Source organism: Eubalaena glacialis, chromosome 7, assembly GCF_028564815.1.
Source record: "Eubalaena glacialis isolate mEubGla1 chromosome 7, mEubGla1.1.hap2.+ XY, whole genome shotgun sequence".
Taxonomy (NCBI): domain Eukaryota; kingdom Metazoa; phylum Chordata; class Mammalia; order Artiodactyla; family Balaenidae; genus Eubalaena; species Eubalaena glacialis.
In genome coordinates, this window is record NC_083722.1 from 44,269,683 (window position 1) to 44,290,844 (window position 21,162).

Genomic DNA, 21,162 nt, shown 5'->3' on the forward strand with positions numbered 1-21,162 from the left:
GAAAACACGCGACTATCTTAACTAACTCCCGAACCCAAATGCCACCAATGCCGTGCGCTGAAATGAATTTACAAAGTCACAGGGAAAATTGTGACCAGTCATACCCAAAGGAACCATCTGCCATCCTTCTAATTATATTTGATGCCATTTTTATATTTAAGAAAATTTTATCATTTGATTTTTTTAAATGTACACAGGAGGGAATGTAACTACATTACCCTGTCATACAGCCCCTGGTTTTCAGTTCATGTTTTTTAGTGATTTATTTATTAGCTTTTCCCCCTTGAATATAAGAGCGCCTCAGTGTCACCAACAGAGGCTGGCACATGGTTGGTACATATTAAAAATATTTATAGAATGGTTAATGTTATTTTTATCATGTATTATATCCCTGTGTTTTTTGTCCCCCAAACTTAGCCTGTCACACTGTTAGTAAAGAGAGATTGTCCATATAAGCTTTATTTAAAACAAACAGAAAAAGTTCACTTTAAATAATCAGGTATGCCATATGTTCAAGTGAATATGTTTTATTAAATGCATACTAATATCTTCCTATAGTATGTGAGTATACATAATAAATTAAAAGGTATATATTTATTAAATATAGATATAATACCAGAACATGATTACTTCAGATGAGAAAATCAAAATAAACCCATTTTTAAGTCTCGTTTGGTCACTCCAAATGGATATTTGCTCATAAAAAAATACACTGACTTTTTTCCCTGGGGAAAAAAAATTAATTCCATAGCAATGTAGTTAAGGGACATGTTTTATTTCATAGCTTTTCTGCAAGCAAACTTGCTTTGATACAAAATGAGTTCAATGGTACAGGTGCTACTGTCCACTCAAGCAAAAGAAAACCTCACATTTACATGAATGCACTTTATGATGATATTCTTACAGGATAAGAGGGCTCACGTCCAGGACGCCTCTGGCCTCAGGTGAAGCCATGGCACAGAAATGCGCAAGAGTCTGGGAATCTCAGAGCATGGGCAGGTGCAGAAAGGAACTTTCTGTGAGTTCTCCGTCAGGTACAAGGTTAAGAACTGCGGCGGGTGTGTTTGTCTTTTTGCCCCCCATCTTGCAGTTTACACTTAGATCGTCTCGGAATAGATCGCTGTGGGTGTCTTTTGGCTTTTCAGAGTTTCCAGAGAAGCAAGAAGGTGTCATGAGGTATCCTTCATGTTAGCTCCCAGTGGAGGGCTGGCTGTCGGGAAGTCGTGGACTTACCTGCAGGTATAGTGATCTCAGGTGTGCTCCACACGCTCAGTGCAGAAACGTTAGTGCCTATCAAACTCTCTCCCCCCTCACGGAGGATGTGACTAAAACCCCAGACTATCTGACCCAAATTATACAGATAAAAGAAAAAGACAAATACACAAATAAGGCCATCATCTGCAGAACTTTAAATGCACCTCTTGCATTATTTCACAATAGTCTCTACATCATATGTTACATCTTTCAGACTTAAATAGTAAAGGCTTTAGGAAGGACCGTGGTAGAACCAACTGCACTATCTCTTGGAGGACTTGTCCAATTTGCTGGCAGGTGATTTCCTCTGGGGTGTGGGGATTTTGGAAGGCTTGGCTGCGGACGGCCGAGAATCTGCTCGGGGCGTAGGCCTGTGTGTCTGGGGGACAGTCTCCACGTCGGAGCACACGGACTGGATTTCCGAGATGTCAAAGTCTGATGCATCGCTGCTTCGGCGGCTGCTGGCCCGGCTACCAGCTTTGCTGCCAGCTCGGCTTCCTGGTCGGCTGTGGGTCTTCTTGGGATCTGAGGAGAGAGGGCAGAGATGGGTCACCCTTCCTACTGCATCCAGCTGCCCCCGATTCTTGAAACTCAGTGCACGTTTAATCTCAGCCAGTTTGCTGGACACCCAGTAGGTGCTCAAGAAATACATGTTGATTTCATGGCCTTGCTCCCACTCTAAGTAGACGAAATATACAAAAAGCTCAATTTACAAACAAAAAGCAGGTTGGGGGCTACCCCACCTAAAATGGAATTCCATTTACTATACACAGACATAAGGAATAGATATATCACTTGAGATTGTGTTTTCCAAAGTTTGGCAGGTGTAACCCAGGGACGTGTGCAGTACAAACGCACAGCACAAGCTTCGTGCGAGTTTTGCCTAGGATAAGTAATTCAAAGCACAAAGGAATTGAAGACAAAAGACTTGAAAGTTTAAAGAAGCTTCAGGCTTGCTGTGGCTTAGGATCCCCGGGGTCAGGGCCAGTGCAGCTGGGTTTTTCCAACCACCCCAAACAGAACCCAGTGCAATTTCCAAGCAGCAGAGGAGGCCAGACTTTTGGCTGGAAGGGGTAGATCCTGCCAGTTTTTCTTCTATTCTACAGTCACTCTCTCATCTTTCTCTGGTACTTTCCAAAAGGGATGTTTGAGTCCCTTATGCCCATGACTCACTGATCCCCTACCTCTGATGGAGGACTGGGACCACTTGTCATTTCAGAAGAATACAGCAGCACTGATTCGTCTTCCCCGATTAGGAAGAAATGGGATTTTCATATTCAGATCACACTGCAAAGCCACGAGAGAAGAAATGCAGCAGACTCACCAGCAAACTGTGTCCGCACTCGGGAAGCTGCGGTTGTGATCAAGCCACTGTCCTCCCCGGAGTGGAAGCCTTTCCCTGATAAATATCCCGGAAGTCGAAGCTTGCTTCCTTGTATCGGCGTTCCCTGTGTCGAATCAGGGAAAAGACATTTCAGATATTGCTCCTGTCCCGTGATTCTCCACCGACACCACTTCACAGATTGGTGGGAACCCTCCACTAGACACTCAGGAGGTGACGAGGCATGGGGTTCTCACTTGCTTTTCTCCACTAATTTCTTATTCTCTCCCTAAATGCAGAGGGACCCCTCTAAAGAAAATGAATTCATGTTGGAGAGAAAACACAAAAGTGGAGATTCCCCGAGGAAACAAAGACAAACTCTGAGTACGTTAGTATCTTTCAGACTGTCAGTGAATTATCACAGAGTTGAGAGAGTCGAGCCAAAAAGATGATGGTGACTGCACGGTCCCGAGAGAAGACTAGCCTCTAAAAAATCGTGCTTGGATTCTCTGCTGCCTGCAAGGTTTTTAGGGAACTAGACAGAAATAAACAAACAGAAATCAAATAGGAAGAAAATAAGGAATGCCTAGACAGCTACCATTTAAACAAACATAACGGCCAAAAAGAAAAAAAAAAGCGACATTCTATAACTTGGTAAGATGTCACTTCCTCTCTTGGCTCCGTCACTGTCTACGGTCCTTACAAGATACCTAGGCAATGTTTGGGGATGATTCTCTTAAAATTCTTACAGGAGTTTGCAGAGAATGTCTATAAAGTAATCACAACTATGACATTTTATTCTAAATCTAAAATCATTCACTTTTTCTGGATCACTACAACATTTTGGAAATTCTCCCAAAGTTAAAAAAAACAAAAACAAATCTGGGAAGTATAAAGACATCATATTCCTCAATGAACTCACAGTCAGGGAGCTGTTTGGAGGAAACAGATCTAAACAATTACATATGCTTTTTGAAAAATTAATTTTCCTTTATTAAATAGTTTTAAATGTTTAATAATAAAGCATATGTAAGACATTTGGGTACATCAGGGTTGCAATTTATTAATATTAATGATATTCATAATTCATTTACATATGTATTCTCTACATACATTTAAGTATAGAATTTATATAGAATTCGTATACATATAATACTTGGGACTTCCCTGGTGGTCCAGTGGTTAAGAGTCTGCACTCCCACGGTAGGGGGCAGGGGTTCGATCCCTGGTTGGGGAACTAAGATCCTGTATGCTACTCAGGGCGGCCAAAAAAAAAAAAAAAAAAAAAAAAAGATGCTTAAGCATTCAAAATACTCTCACAAGTCTAACCACAAATAATCCTCACACTTACCTACTCACTTTTTCACAATTGTGAAAGAGGAGGTCCGGAAGAGGGCAGTAATTTGCCCGAACTCTGACAGCTCTGCTCCAGTTAAATTCCTAACTCAGAATCTCAACAACCCAGGAGAGAGTGAGGACTCACAGGTGATGAAATATATCACTCAAGATGACAGTTCATTACCATGAAGGACCAAGAGCATTCTTTTCAGACGCCTTGATATTCTGATTTTATAGTCACAAACCTACCCAGTGCTCTTAAAGACCCTTCCATAGAAGGATACTGTTTTGTCTCATGAGGCTATTTGAAATGAAACCTAGCTTTGTATTAGCCAAAATAATAGACTTAAATTTGGGGGAGTTTCCACTTTTTAAAAATTTGAACTAACAGAGTAGCACAGCCCTAAATATTTAAAGCAAACATGTCACTTTAGGTTCCTTCAACTGCTCTCAGTTTTGGCTACAACAGATCCATCAGAAGCGACTGACGCCTCAGACATAACATATGATACTAACATCGCTCACTTGAGGGAAGGGGGAGAAATGAGGGGCTGGGGGATGAGGAAGAGATGAGGAATGGGTTTCTGCCCCAACTCTATACCACCATCCGCAATTTCCATTTCCATCATGTCAATCTGAGTCAGGAGGGCAATGACAGTTTCTCTGCCTACCTCTCATTATGAGTGTGAGGATTACATAACAGATAAGAGTTTTGAGAAGCATAAAAGGCTTTTGAGAGGTACTAAATTAGTTTTATCCAGGAGTCCTTGCCTTTAATATGAAACATCTCCTTGGTTTCAATAACAGTTCTTTAGGGATTTTTCTCCCCTCCTTATTGTGATTCTAATCAAATATGTGATTTATTTGGTGCCTATGTTTATCATTTTACAGAGTACTTTCTTTAAAAGACATATGGTTGACTTCCAATTGAATATAAATGATCTGATACATAAATTAATCTCGGCAAATTTTATATCACCTAAACATCTTATCCCCATATAGCATGTCATTTAAAAAAGTGAGAGGGTCCTGAAAAAAATCATTAAGTCTAATAAAGATACATACCCTTTTGAGAATGACAGATAACTTTTTGCCTATCCGAGCCCCCAGCCCCTTGCACTGATAACTAAAAGGCTTGGGTCTCACCCACCCAGTGTTCTTGGGCAGAAATAAACATACCAGACAGGCAGAAGGACCTTGCCCAGAGAGAACACTCAGTCCACATTCTTTTAATTTAAGTGATTCTCTTGCAAATGATACTGCCTCTCACTCTCACCTAAAAAGGGTTACAGAATCTCTTGCCCAAATTATGTCTAGAAGCCAAAGCATACCATCAGCTTGAAAAGAAACCTGACTTAGGTCTGGGTATAATCTCCTGTATGTCACTCTCACAGGGGAGAAAAGCAAAATTAAGTATGAGAAAGAGAACAGAAAAACAAAAAAGGCTGAGAGCCTGCAGAGGTGACTAGGTTAGGTTGACGTCCTTCGAGGAGCTATAAACTGTCTTTTGTGTTCACCCCTTACTCTCACGTTCCTAGGGTTGAGACTTATTATATAGAAGTCTGTAAAAAGACGACGTATTATCAAAAGTACATTTATTAAGGGTGAGGTGAAGCAGTGTTAGTAGGTGATCATTTCAGTTAAAGGCGGCTGTTAGGCTGGAATCTGGGGCCTTACAATACCTCTGGAGATGACATGGGGAAGTCTGAGCACTCAGCTGGTTTACAAGGAGTTGACACCTTGCTGTTTGTCAACCAGGGTTTACCATAATTGCGTGTTAAAGGATGGAGAATCTGTATGGAACAATGGCAAATCAAACGTAAAGGACGGCAGATAAAAAAAACAAAGCCACGGAAAGAGAGATTCACAGCCATTCATTTCACAGTAAGAATGATCATCATTAAAAACAAATGGAAAAGGTCTGATGGCAAATCATACACACCAAAAACATGAATAAAGCTTTAAAAAGAAAAACCAATCTGAAAGGTAACCAAAGCCCCTAAATAGATCGTCTTTATATGGGCCACAGGGCAAAAGCACACACACACACACACACACACACACACACACATTTTTAATTCTTCATCTTCCATATTGTGAGAAGGGACACATTTGGAGAAAGCTGGTCCTACAAATTCTAGGGACCCCCCCAAACATTCAAAAGCATACTCTAGACAGTGAGCGCAGAGGAAGAGGAAACGAGTCCTACCTTGGGTGTGCTGGTGGCAGGGACCTGCGGGGAGGCCGCCTGGCCAGCCGGGCTGGACACGGATGTGGACCGGTTGGGCGAGGCTCCCCGGGATGAGGGCCTCGATCTCCGGCCCCGGGGTCGGAAAGCAGCCATTCCCTGACTGGCTCCATCCGCCAAGATGAACTTCTCCCTTAGCTCCATGTTCGTCCTTCCTTTAGCTGGATGATGGAACACACAAGGCACACAAACGAAAGGAAGGAAAAAAAAAGAGGGGCTCAGTCGAGTGCGGGGGGAGGGGAAAACTGCCACCTGGCGCCACAGACCACGTAGAGGATTGCAAGAACACCTTTTTGCCATGCCAACTCCAACTCAGCATCACAAAAAGTCAAATGCATTCCTTTACAATGCATTCCTTTCGGATACAGGCCAGTTGGGGAAAGAAAAAAATAAAAGTGTGTTTATTCTAACACTAGACACCAGCCAAGAGTCACCACTATTAAAGAGAGAGTCAGCATGAAAATGACAAGCTCATGCTCAAATATTGTTAATCCACCCACTACTGATGCCTGCAGGGTTTCACTATGCCATCCCCACCCTGAGGGGACAAGCCAGGGAGGCGGGGACTGTGTCTTTTGCATGTACTACTGAGGTCAGGAAATTGCCAGTCTTTCACCATCGGGATTAATTGGACAATTACACAGAACGAGAGATGGGTTGTTAATCATGATGACGACACAGAAACTTTCAGGTTTTGCACTTTCAATGAGGCGGCTGGTATTTTTATTTTATGCCTTAAAAACTCGGTTTTACAGCATGCAAAATAAAAAACAGCAGACCCCAGGATCCGTGAGGTCATCCGTGATGCAACACTCACACCAACACACGTGCACTCGGAGAAGGCGCCGCCAGAACCCCGTGTGCAGGGTGTTAGCCTGTGTTTGATCACTTACACAACCCCTACATTTGCAACACCCGAAGAGTGTTGAAAGTCTAGAATTTCAATTTGGAAGCACCAGCTCAGTTGGATGTGAGTTAAGCCATACGCAATGGATGAAGCGTGTTATTTTAAAACAAAACGATTAAAGCAAGAATGTCAAAGTAGGAAAGAGGAGAGGTCAGAGGGGAGAGGCAAAGAGAGGGGTCGCCAACCTATAGTAGGCTGAGTAGTAGTAATTGAAGAGTTTGATTCCGAACGTAACATTTTACTCCCATGATGATGAACTAGAAGAAATGACACAGGATACCAATCACATTCAAGAAAACTGTTAGCAGGAGAAGAAACAAAGTACAGTAGTTGATTATGCAAAGGTTGCTCAGATCGGGCCTTTAGCGCACAATTTAGGAGAAAAGTGGCACTGGGAAGGGAAACACTCAAAGGTCTGACTCAGGATGAAAAATGTATTTGGAAGACTTCGCCCCAGTTGAGCTAACTTTCCTAGGCTACCCCACAGAACACTCTGTATTCTCAATTCTTTGTTTCGTAAATGGAGCTGCATTACCTTCAGCTGCATTATTTCCAAAATATAGAAGGAAGGCCTGCTGACTGGCTGCTGGGAACGCACTCCCAGATACCTGAGAGCTATGGTTATATTATGTGTGCATATTGTTAAGGCTCTAATCTGTAACTTCAAAATTCAGAGTCAAATTAGCAGTTCATTATTTAAAAAAATTTTTCAATACTGCTTTCCTTGCCTCCCCCTAATTTTACAAAAACTTCCGCTTTTAAACTTTTACTATACGGTATCTTCAATCTTCATCGCTCAATTTTCTTTCCCCTTACTTTGCTACTTAACGACAGAGGAAATCCTTCCCCTGGTTGGTAGAATTGCTCATTTTGAAACTTGCAGATGGGAACGCCTCATAAAGGAAAATCTATTCTAGTGTTTCCTGCCTCCCAGTCTCCTAGTTATCCAGGAGAAGTAAAAAAGAAAACGATGAGAGGAACACGGTTTACACAATTGCCACAAGTTCTTTGGGAACTTCAGGCTGACAGACCAATGTGAAACATTCCTTATTGTAATAAATGACCAAAATTAGCCCCACTGTGTTTTTGATGCTGGAAAATAATACAAGATCGATATACTTTCGTGGTGTTATTATCTTGACGTAAGTATCTCCTTACCCCTGCAAGGATCATTTTTCACTAAGAACTCATCCAGGGCCATCCATCCACCACCAACACGAACCATCACAGTACTTCGCAGGATTCGGACAAGCCGGAGTTGCTGGGAGTCTCCAAACTGGGAAAAGGAAGAAAGAAGACCCTCTAATTGTCAAGAGGAAATCTCAAAGGATGAGGTGCGATCTGCGTAAGCAACCAACTCTAACTTCTTGTTTAGTTCGCAGCGATTAGTAAAATCTCAGAGAAAGGGGTTTATCATGATCTGCGTTAGACGGCTGCATGCTGATTTAGCCCAAAGGAAATAGTGTGGAAAAAGATAACAAAGGTTATCACATGTAATATTGAAGCTTTCTTCTAAAAATGATTTTTCTCTCTTATGACGGAAACAACATTAGTAAGGCAGTAATGGAAAATGTTTCTAGAGATTAAACACAGCCATGAAAATAAGCACTGGCCCACTCGCCCAGGGCTTCCAGGAGGTAAGATGATTCTAAAGAAAATTTAATAAACTCTGATTCTTCTTCATGAAAACTTCCTCTTACACCTGAAACTGTTTTCCACTGAAATCTGTGGGAGAAATCTTTATAAACTCATTCTGTTTTCTCTAAACAGTTCTGACTTAGAGAGATAAAGTAGTAAATGATCATGACTAATAAAAATTTCACAGTTAAATAAAACGTCTGCATCACTAATGATCTGGTAGGCTAATTTGTTAAAGGCTGGATTCATGTGCCATTTTTAGATTACTGTAATATTAGAACAGTCACTGACACATTAGGAATGATACAGCTTTCAAATCTAAAAGGCTTTTCTTTAAAGCTCTATATACCAAAGTTGCTGACACTGAGAAGCACTTGTCTTTTTCTTGCCCTTTCAGTGGATCTCCAATCATATACACTACAGATTCTGCAGGTCTTGAATAATCGTCTAGACTACAGGTAGTTTCTGATCATAAGGTTTATTTATTATGAAAGCCCATGAGAAATGATTTTATACTTTTAAATCATTTCTAATAAGCTCGTGTCCAACTTATAAAAACCACCAGACAGAATTTCATGGTTGCCAACCCGGTGGATACCACAGCAAAATGAACAGTCAAGTAGACATAAATAGCTTCTTTTTAAGGCAGGTAACATACAATTGTGACTACTTGTCTGGGCTCATGATGCATAAACAGAAAACGTGAAGTAGAAACAATTTGCTGCTTTTCATAAATTTTAACACTGAGTTTCAGGAAGAGAACACTAGGACAAAGCCAACCATTCCAGACCCTGAAACTCAGAAAGGACCCGGAAAGCATGTAAAATGCACCAGTGGGACTCAGGTGTTCACATCAAACCTTTTCACATCACTTTTTCTAAAATGGTTTTTAAGCCTTGAGACTTCAACTTTCCTGAACCTGCTCTAGAAATGTAAATTAAAATTTAAAAATCAAAATGCATATTTATTTTGTTAGAAAAAATTTGGTGCTGCTAATAAGCAAAGGGAAAGGAGGGGATTTAAAGAAAATTACCCTTAAGGAACCAGATAATTAGACGATACGCTTTTTTGTTCCAAGACTATGTTCAAAACAAGTTTTAAGGATATAAATATTTATTTATTTATATCATCATATAAAGAATATAAAAATATTTTATAGAGATATTTCAATTATTTCCATTATAATAAACATGAATGATTTTAAATTTTATTTTGAGAAGGCATTCTCTGACAACTACCATTGTCTTTAGAATTTCCGTAATTTTCTCAACAGCTAAACTGTGACACCAAAAAAAAAAAAAAGAAAAAGAAAAAGACCCTAATGTTGTTCTTTGCGCTGTGAATTAAACCTTTTGAAATATTTCATCCTTTCCATAAACAAAAGATGCTATCCCAATTACTAACTCAGAAAATAACAAGAACGAAAAAGTAACTTTTTATGGAAACTAATGGAAGTTTTCAAAACATCTATTCAAAATAACTGAAAATTTTTATTTGAAAAAATTATTTGCTTGCAATAAATGGGGAGAATAGGTAATTTGAAACTTAAGATGTAATATGGCTTAGAAACTGAGGGGCAGAATAATAGCTAATAGGAAGTAGAAACAATTTGCTGCTTTTATAGTCAGGTACTATAAATAGCATGGTTCTTTCCAAAAGCACAGAGTAAAAAACTCTCCTTGTTTAAATCAAAATCTGATTTCTCTTGTTTTCAGTTCTAAAATTCTGATCATGATGCAGTGCCCTGGACAATTTATCTTGACTTAAATGTGAGGTCAAAATGGCATAAAGTATGACTAAGATTTCGTGTAAGTTATAAGAGAAACATTTCCTCAAAAGGAATGACATCACTTAAAACCTCCAGAGTTAAAGTTTCTACTCAGGATGCAAAGCCCTAAATCAATGAATTAGGGCACAGGGACAACAGCTGCTTTGGAGTGATCACATCACCGTGGCCAAGTGCCATGGTGACCTCTCCCCTGTGCTGTTTTCCCAGGTCACTGGCTGGATGCTGGCCCTTCGCTAGCTACCTTATACCAGAGCATACAGCTTCAATGGCCAAACGCCAATAAGGCCACACAGAGATGCGTGGACAATCAGCTTTGTGTTGCAATGAATACTTGCATACGATAGATGAGAATAGTATTATTAAAGACAGGAACTAAAAATTGCATTTGTAACACTGTACCCAGCCCAGCTACAGTTGATTATCTGGTTTGCTTAAAGGTAATCTCCTCATTTGAGACACAAGGCAAAAAGGAGTCCTTGATCAAGGACACTTATAGCGTATACAGAAACACCACGCCAACCAACAATGTAGTAGCTAGGGGGACAGCATGGGAAAGATTGGCCAGGGCAAGCTTTAATGACTATGAATTAAAGTTAAAAAAAATTATTGGGAACTTGAGCATACATTCCACTGGTTTATACCTGATTTCCCAGGAAGAACTGATAAAAAATGAAAAATGGAAGAAAGACATAATTAGTTCAACAGGAAACTTTCTATATGACTAGAACACACACATACACACACACACACGTACACACACACACGCTCACACTTTGGGTTTCTGGATATAGTATCTAGTTTAGAGATGTGCAGGTACCCATTTTTCCCAACTTCAAACCAAATAATCAGAAATTTTTCTTTGCAAATTTTTGTGAAAGTCTTTGGGTTTTGAATTTAAGTTAAAAATTCAAATATGTAGATGAATATTTTTCAATGTGGAAATATAAAAGCAAAATGAATAATGTTTCATTTATAAGTAATACACTGTAGGAGGGAAACTCTGCACATTTCCTATCTAGCTACTACAAATAAGAGATGTTCCAAAAAAAGAGAAAAAAGATAGAGAAAGAGTGACAAAGTCACAAGGGTCTTCAAGTAATTGTTTTAAAGAAGGTGAACTGAGTTACTGAGATTTAAATTTTTTTAAATATCTGCATCAGTGGAAAACACTACCTCTTTTTCACATTTACAAAAATGAGTAAACATTTTAACTTCATTTCCTGGCTTGGAAAAGCTTTGTTACTGAAAATATGACAACTTACCTCTAATCACAATAAAATATAAAGTAATTCGAAGCAACCTAAATATATGAGATGTCTTTTTCTGTGAATATTTTTCTCCTTGAATGGATGTATCATACATGTCAGAGATATGTCCTAATATACAAAATGCAAGCTATCTTTATATCATTAAAAATGATGAAAGTTGGAATTTCATATACCATTATATTTGATAGAAGGTAAAAATAAATAACTGGCATTCCTGGGAAACAATGCAGACCAAGTTTTTAACTTTTATCCTTTGAAAGAACTACACAGCTATTGTGAAAACTTACCCTGTATTTGTTATCTCCAATCTGTTCAACTTGGAATCGTTTCGCACATTTGCACTTAGCTACCTGCCTTGTCACCTGCCAGAAGCAATGATAAAACAGTCACTTTCACATTAATATTACATCGTGGCATCCTTAAAACCTGTACGCAACAACTAAACATGGAAATAAAACAACTGCATGAATTGTACACGGTATCTGGGCAGAACACACAGTGCTTGTTCTACCCAGTGGAAAGGTAATGAGTACCTCATCTTCAATTTTGTCAGCATCAGTGATAGGTTTGTATGCATCTTTATTTGGGTGAAGGGCGGCTACAAATTCATAGTAGTCGATGTATCCATCGCCGTCTCTGTCAAAGATGTCTGCAACTGCACTCATCTCCAGACGACTGGTAGGGAACTCTAACATTTTCAAAACAATGGTAAGTAGTGCTATTGCGGAATAACTGACAAATAAAACTGTAAGACATTTAAAGTGTAATCGTAATAATTTGATACACATACACATTGTGGAGGGATTCTCCCCATCTAGTTAATTAACACATCCATCACCTCACATATTTATCTTTTACTCTTTGGTTTTTTTTTTGGGTTAGAATGAGTTTTACTCTCTCAGCTAATTCCAATTATACAATACGGTGTTATCAACCACAGTCACCATGTTGTACATTAGATACTCAGACCTTATTCATTTTATTGCTGAAAATCTGTACCCTTGTACCCGTCTCTCCCTATTTCCTCCACTTCCCAGCCCCTGGCAATTATTTTTCTACTATCTCTGTGAGTTTCACTTTTGGTTTAGATTCCACGTATGAGTGATAATTAAGATATTCTCAGTATATGTCATACTCTGGTCGCAATGAAAGTTGGTAAGAGCTGCTACTTACAATAAAATTTTACAAAAAGATTTACGTCTTAAAGAAAAAGTAAGTAGCATTAACTTGTTAATTCTGCCGTAAGACAGTCTCGATTGCACATTTTAATTGTAGTGTGGCCAGTTAAATGATCAGGATGATCAAGTATATTACAATCCTTAAAAAAAAAAACAAAAACCTGATTTACATCACACAAGCACAACCACTGCATATGTGGCCTAAATTTACCTTTAACTACTACTAGGATGAATCTTACGAAATGGCTGTTTTTCTAGGCTAAAAACTGTTTAATATTAGCAAATTTCATATGGTTCAAGTACCACTTTACTTAAGGAATAATTTACATGAAATTTACTTTAAGAGTGCTTCTAGTAACATCTGCCAGAGAAATCACATACATGTGATCAAAATAATCTATCAAACAAGAAGGGGGCACATACCTTAAGAATTTTTATAGCCTTCTAATTTCCTACTAATGACAATATTAGAACAGAATGTGAACTAAAATGAAAAAGAGAGAAACTGACTTTCATTTATTGATTTCCCATTTTATGCCAGGCAACACAATCTAAGAATTAAGTATTATTAACCTGATTACACTAAATAGGGACACAGCTCCAGTGGAGAAAAGGAGTTTATCTGTGGGGACACAATTAGTAAGTGTGCCTGACTTCAAAGCCATAAATTTTAACTAAGGACAGCTTTTTTTTTTTTTTTTTTTTTTTTGAGGGCAATGACTTCACAGCCAAGTTTAAAGGTGATGCTTTATTAGTAACACAGGTTGACTGGCTCCACAATTTTAAACTGTGCTTATTTTCTTTAAAAATTACATCTGTTATGGCCACCTCTCTTGGGACTTACTTGAGGAAAGAATCCCGTCAATAAATTCTTGTCGGGTTATTTTCCCATCCTGATCTTTATCGATCCTCCTGAAGAAGTCCATCACTCGAGATTTCTTGTGATTCATCCACCGCATGTACTTTTTGCGCCAGACATCGAAATCAAAGTTGGCAAATTCCCTTAGCTGAAGAGGGCAAAAGGCATTTTGCCTGAGTTACTGCTGTGCTCAAATTATATCTTACACAATATGAATAACGTTATTTCAAATGATCCTCTAGATAACAAAAATTATATAATATGAATAATGTTTTTAATGATCCACTAGATAACCAAAATCATATCTTATACAATATGAATGACGTCTTTAATGATCCTCTAGATAACCAAAATTATCTTATACAATATGAATAATGTTATTTTTAACGATCCTCTAGATAATAAAAATTATTATCTTATAAAATATGAATAACGTTTTTAATGATCCTCTAGATAACACACAGATCATTCCCTCCAGGAAAGGTACCATCTTGCAAAGGGGACTTGAACATTTTTTCTCTAAAGTTTATTCTGTTACTGTCACTGTTTTTTCTTTACAAATAGAGGAAACAAAACTCCTCAAAAAGTCACACTGAAAATTTCTCATAATGCCGAACTCACAAAGGTGCTGTGGCCCAAGGTGACGGGAGCTCTGTGCCCCAGGGAGCAGGCCCAGCTGAACAAGACCGATTTTACCTATCTCACCCCTCACGTCTCTGCCACCAGCCGCTCCTAACTCCTCACCTTCTAAAAATTTACCAATTCTAGAATCTGACACCCTACACCTCAGATCACAGAGTATATATGATTAAATGATCTGCATTACAATGATTATAGTTGCCAGATGATGCTGTCAGCAAACATACGTCAAGCCAGATCTTTTCCGAAGGAGTCAGCTCCTGATTATGTTACAACATACTTGTTTTTGACTTTGATTCCCTAAATCCAAGGCCCATATATCAGGGGGTTTTCCCTCATAAAAACATTCATACCTGTGGCTTTAATTTTAGAAGTAAAATAAGCACTCAGACATCAAGAGTTTTCTTATCTATTATCAGAAACGTTGAAACAAATCAAGATCTTGGCAATGCGTTCTGATGAATGAGGGCAGATGACAATATGGTACCCAATGTATGAGTTTTCTCACCTCCTCCAGTCTGTCCAGGGCGTCATTAAGCTTCCTCCTTCTTTCCAAGGCGAGCAGCCAGACTTGCTGCCACTTGCTCACCAGTAAGTTGACCCTGGGATTCTTGGTTTCAATTTGTGTCTGTGATCCAGAGGGATAGAAGCTTGACGCTGGGAAGCGTTTTCCTGTTCAAACATAACTTGAGTTAGGATGGCAAAGTCTCCGGGGTTTTGAAATACGTTAAGGCTTGACCTTTACTGTTCCTTGTTCAGACTGAATCAACGTCATTACTAGCTATGACGTGTAGAAACACCCTAAATTAGGTGATGCACGATATCAGGGTCAAATGTGTTTTACTTAACAAGGGTCGCACACCGTTCAGAGAGAGCAGAGAAATATTCTTGACAGGAGCCCTGAAATACTGGAAAGTTCTCTCAATACATGTACGCTTCAAACGTTTTCCAGCCTAAAATCCGTGCCACTTCAATGACAAAGAAGCATCCTGAGATCCTCCTCTTTGCTACTGCCAGGGCACTGCGGTGTATGTGAATCAGTTTGGGCAAACCCAGCTGAGAGGAGGGCAGGAGGCACTGGGCGGCTAGCCAGAGTCAGACCAAGATACCCGACAAATTCCCAATCAAGTCCGGAAGTGTGTGATTACGGTCCCAGCCTTCTTCCAGGTCCATTTTCCACTGAGATTGTGTGTTTCCTGTGCATCGCCTCATATCTTAATTTACTGCCTTCCTAAAGTTTCCTCCCTCTTTCTATTATTCACAAGTTTCTATAACTTCACAGAGCAATTATCTCACTGCAGTTTCCTCATCTAACTAAATCGTTCAATGTGACCTAGAAAAACAAATCACTGGCCTAAGCTTTCATAGGAAGTTAGCATCCAAGCTGAGATTTGCCCAGAATTCCTAACTCCCATGGAGCTACATAAAAATATCAATAGCTAATATTTATTGAGCATTTAACAATATTCCAGGAAGTATGCTAAGCACTTCATACACGAGCTCATTAAGTCCTTACCATAGTCTAACGAGGTTATAATTCTCCCCTTCCACAGATGAGGAAATTGAGGCTCAGAGTGGGTTTAAGTAACGTGTCCAAGGTTGCGTTTCCCAGATGCTGAGGGGTGGGGACGGCCAGGCAGTCTGTGTCCAGAATTCCTAACAACTTTGTTATCCTGCCTCCTTGTGCAAGACACGACTATGACAGATCCAAAACCACTTTTCTTTAGTAAGGCACCGTTCAGAAATACACAAACTGCCTGGTATAAATTGTGCTGCTTCTAAATCTTATCTGAGCTAGCTATTATTGTATTTAATGTCACTTTGCTGGGTCAAGACAGCCTGAGAAGTCAGTAAATAGAGCCTCAAGTCAAATGAACATGAGGAAAATCTATCAGATTGCTGGTCACTAGTGAACAGTTAGGTCATGAACTTTATCCAGGTCATGGTCATTCCTGTTCCATTCCACTTTAAGGTTATTTATATAACAGAAGCAGAATGAGTGAATTCAAAGGGGGTGATGACTTCTGTTCTTATTGAAAGTTAGTCCTGATTTCTTCTGGCTAATCTGAAAGATACACTTTGAGCAAATAAAGTTACATATAGAGACCTGGATTTATCCTTTCCTTTATTTTTAAATAAGTTGCTATAATACTCAGCCCACATATTCTTTCAAGAAAACCTTTTATGGGACTTCCCTGGTGGCACAGTGGTTAAGAATCCGCCTGCCAATGCAGGGGACATGGGTTCGAGCCCTGGTCCAGGAAGATCCCACACGCCGTGGAACAACTAAGCCCAAGCGCCACAACTACTGAGCCCGTGTGCCACAACTACTGAAGCCCGTGCGCCTAGAGCCTGTGCTCCGCAACAAGAGAGGCCACCGCGATGAGAAGCCCGCACACCACAACGAAGAGTAGCCCCCGCTCGCTGCAACTAGAGAAAGCCCGCACGCAGCAACAAAGACCCAACACAGCCAAAAATAAATTAATTAATTAAAAAAAAAAAAAAAAAAGAAAGAAAACCTTTTATGATTGAGAGCTCATGTAGAATCACCTATGGCTCCAAAATGTCAAACCAAAACTCAAAATAAAAGGAAACTAACTTCCTTGCTTAACCATCCTCATGTTAAAGAAATTAGCCACTGCTTACTTCCTGCTCGCCCCTTATCCAAGACCGGAATGTGGGACTGTATGGAGGGGTCCGCCACTCTCCTCTTGTAGGTCTTGGTGACTTTGTCCACGTCAGGTTGTTTTCTGGTCATTTCCTCCATGAAGGTCTGAAAGAAAGAAATGATGTCAACTAAATACAAGTATATCAGAGAAAACCATCTTTAGAAATGAACTAAAAACAAAAAGATAAAAGGACCGGACTATGATTTCTGAAAAAAGAATAAAACATGTTTTATCTAGGGTAAAAAAAAATCTAACCATCATAATACAGCATTTACAGACTACAAAATGTTAACAGGTGATAAGTAACTACAGTGTTACAAAAACAATTTATTTTATTTGAAGACCACAGGGGGAGCAGCTGTATGAGGAACACAACCTGTCTGTGCACCAGCCAGGACCAAGCTTCCAAGCTCCCCCTGAAGAATCTTAAAGTGAGCATTTGTCTACAAAGGAACGAGTTAGCTGGGGTGTCTCTCGGGCTTTCCTGCGACACATCTCACCTACATATCTGAAATACTTAAGATGGCTTTGATATACAGTGACATAAAGCATCCACATAAATGTGGATACATTTAAAATATCCCTATCAATAAATCTGCTCTACCAAGGAGGGTCAAAGTTATTCAGGTTCAAGTTTACATTTAAAAGGTTTGACTATGTTGCCATTTATTTCATCTCCTTGGACTTATTATCATGGTTGACCAGGTGTCCCTGTATCTGGAATCTGTGGCAAAGGCAGAGACTGGTGAAAAGTGATGGGAAAAGGAGAAGGCAGAAAAAAGTGAGAAGTGAAGAAACACATTTCTGGAATGTCTGTCACACTGGAGAACACTGATCACTTTAATACCTCGGATGACAGAGACACTTCAGGGCCATCACAGGCATCGATATCTTATACTTTTATTAAAATACGATAGCAATAGTGGGAAGCAGCTGCACAGCACAGGGAGATCAGCTCGGTGCTTTGTGACCACCTAGAGGGGTGGGATAGGGAGGGTGGGAGGGAGACGCAAGAGGGAGGAGATGTGGGGATATATGTATACGTATAGCTGATTTACCTTGTTGTACAGCAGAAACTAACACACCACTGTAAAGCAATTACACTCCAATAAAGATGTTAAAAAAAAATACAATAGCAGTATTAACTGCTTAGCCAAGTAAGCTGACGCGTCATGATCTTCATAAACACATATTAAAGAAATGAACAAGCAAACAGATCAGTGTGACGCCCATCATTTCAGAATCTGAAACAGGTGGGATGTACAGAAGATGTGATTTTTTTGAGCGAGACGATGTGTTCCCATTGAGATATGATGTGTGTGGAGGACTGATGGGCTTCTCGGGAGACACTGAGCAGCAGACAGTAGAAGATGCAAACGTGGACCAGTGAATAGGGAGGCTGAGGACACCGAGAGGACGTGGGATGGGAGGAGTGGAACAGAGGATAAAATGTAGGGAAAGCTGCCCTCCAGGGAGCAGGAAGCGGTCGGGGGGAGCCCATCTGAGATGCAAGCATAGCTCCATGGATGGGGCTGAAAGGGAGGAGCATGGGAAGGTCACACAGGGCAGGAGACACCAGCAAAACTAAGTGACTCTCAAGAGAGAAGCTCCAGGGCAGCAGTGGAGTCAGAAACCCGGTGGAGGAGTTGAGGAGTGTGTCTGAGGAAGTGAAGGTAAGAAGCACAGAGCAGTCTTCTGAGAAGTACAGTGTGAAGCAAAGACAGTGTCTGAGAAGGCAGGTTAGGATGACATCTATTTACCTGGTGTTCTGCAATGAGGGCTTTCACCTCTTCAATCTCCTGCGGGATGACCTCTTTATCCCTGTCGCTCAGTGTGGTTTCAGCCCACTGCAACCAGGCCAGCAGGGCTTCCAGCAACTCCTGCTTGGCGATGAGTCCTGCCAGGGCACTGGCTAGTCTCTGCTGGTGCTGCTTCGCCCAGGCCAGTACCTGATGGAGAAACAACTGCTCTGAATTTCTTCCATCTCAGTGAATAATGTAACTGATGTAACATACACCACATTTAAATGTAAATTAGGATCATCCCAGGCTAGACCCACAACTCTTCTGGTCTTTCTAGATCCCATCAGTGGTACCAAGACCCAGCTTGTGGAGGACCCAGGAGCCCTCTGTGATGGTTGTCACCCTCAGAAGTTTAGATGTACGTCAATCACCCAGGCTTCCCTTTGCCTCCTAATTGAAGTTCAAACATGCATTCCCTGAAGAATCACATATGCTCACTCCGTGTAGCACAGAGTGGAAATAAAAATAGCTAAGATCTTAAATACAGAATGAATTCACTTGTGTGTGCAATTCATTCCACAAGCATAGACGGCTCTGAAAAACCTATTCAACAGGCGTGATCTGGAAGTGGACAGAAAGTCCTACAGTGAACCAAAGAGTTTCAGGGACATAGCTACAGAATGCCTGTAACTTTTTAAAGAGAAGTGGGTGGCAGAGACAGGTAACACACAGAAGAATGGTCTTGTGAAGAACATAATGGTCTTGTGAAGCCCTTATGTTCCCACAGCCATAAATGCGTCATCAATTGCCCGAGTTTCCACGCCCCCTCCCCTGACTCTCAAAGCTCCTGCTGCTCTAAAGATGGCCTGAGATGCACGGACCTCCTCGAATCTGGCCCGGATGATGGTTATCCAGTGCTTGATGGTGGTGATGGAGTCTGGGTGGCAGATGGCCAGGATGGTGTCTCCCATGCTGGTGGCTTTGTTGAGGGCAGCGCGCTTTTCTTCCAGTCTCTTCATGAATTCCTACAGCATAAACAAAGACGCACGGGCTGAAACTAAAACGCCAGCAACGTCCACTGGACTGTCAGAGCTAAACCAATAAGCAAGAACTTACGTTGGTTTATTCACAGCTGGAAATCATCCACCGAGTGAGGAATTAAGGGAGGAGAAGGGACAGTAATCGGATAAAGTACCTTCTCACACTATCTCAAGATCCAAGTACAGGATACTATCTCATGCTTTACAAAATACATTAAACAAAAAAGACACTCTCCTAAATTTGAATATATTATAATTATATTTGTAGAGGCAAGAACTGGGACAGATACTAAGCCAGCGATAGAAACAATATGGATTGCAAAAAAAAAAATGTTCTAGCAAATAAGACGAGGAGGTTAGTATTTAAAGTAGCATTAACCGTGTCAGGAATGATAGGAATGTGTATCCAGAAAGTGCCAAGGAAGACAGCAGACTGGCAGGGAACTAGAAAAGGCCTGGGTTGTGGGAGAGAAGGCCCAGCGTCCAGTGGGGAAGGAGTCGGGTGAGTCTGGAGCAAGTGGGCCTGACAGTGGCCAGCCTCTGGGAAAAATGTCCCTTAAAGGCGGGTAAAAAGAGCCACTCTCAGCCCTGGAAGGATGAAGACACCTCAACAGGCTTTGGAAGGCTGTCAAATCAACCTTTTTATAAATGTCTCACATACTTTACTACCATCAGAACTGTACCCATAGATTCATGGATCACAGAACTCTGAAAGCGGGGCTAAAAAATGAGGACTTTTGTCCCCCAAAATGTGCCATGCTTCCCAAACCCTGCACTGAATTTCAAACATCCACTGACCCCTCCAATCTACCTGGACCCCACACTAAGACGGATTCTTTCCACACCAGACAAGGGTGCCAGGGGATGGATGGCACTTGTGTTACCCACGCCGTGTAACCAGGGGGTCAGAAAGTATAGGTGTTCACATCTAATGACCTTTTGCTTCTAACCTCTGAAGCAGCTGTCATACGCCTCCTACCCTGGTATTTCGCTCTAATAAAATATTTCGTTTATATGCACAGCTACTAGATTGTGAAGGTCCACAAGATCAGAAGACTGTGTCTTATTCAATTTTGTACCTTTGTGAGTGAATAAATGCTTTTTAACCTTTATTTCCACATTTTTACTGTTGGGGAGTCCAGGTTCAATTACTCTGCTAACATGACCTACTTTTTATTTTTATTTATGTATTTATTTTAATTTAATTTTTATTTCATATTGGAGTATAGTTGATTTACAATGTTGTGTTAGTTTCAGGTGTACAGCAAAGTG

General features: G+C 40.4%; 1 protein-coding gene across 1 annotated transcript in view; it reads right to left on the reverse strand.

The window, feature by feature from the left end:
* Positions 1–754: 754 nt before the first annotated feature.
* LOC133095287 (dystonin-like) overlaps positions 755–21,162 on the reverse strand; it is a 497,948-nt gene continuing 477,540 nt past the window's right edge. The window contains 13 exon segments of the mRNA XM_061196431.1: positions 755–1,779; positions 2,579–2,702; positions 5,596–5,706; positions 6,123–6,322; positions 8,227–8,344; positions 11,137–11,154; positions 12,051–12,125; positions 12,297–12,451; positions 13,786–13,948; positions 14,948–15,111; positions 17,086–17,212; positions 18,869–19,057; positions 19,732–19,875. Of these exon segments, the coding sequence (XP_061052414.1) occupies positions 1,517–1,779; positions 2,579–2,702; positions 5,596–5,706; positions 6,123–6,322; positions 8,227–8,344; positions 11,137–11,154; positions 12,051–12,125; positions 12,297–12,451; positions 13,786–13,948; positions 14,948–15,111; positions 17,086–17,212; positions 18,869–19,057; positions 19,732–19,875 (1,851 nt within the window). The 3' untranslated portion in view covers positions 755–1,516.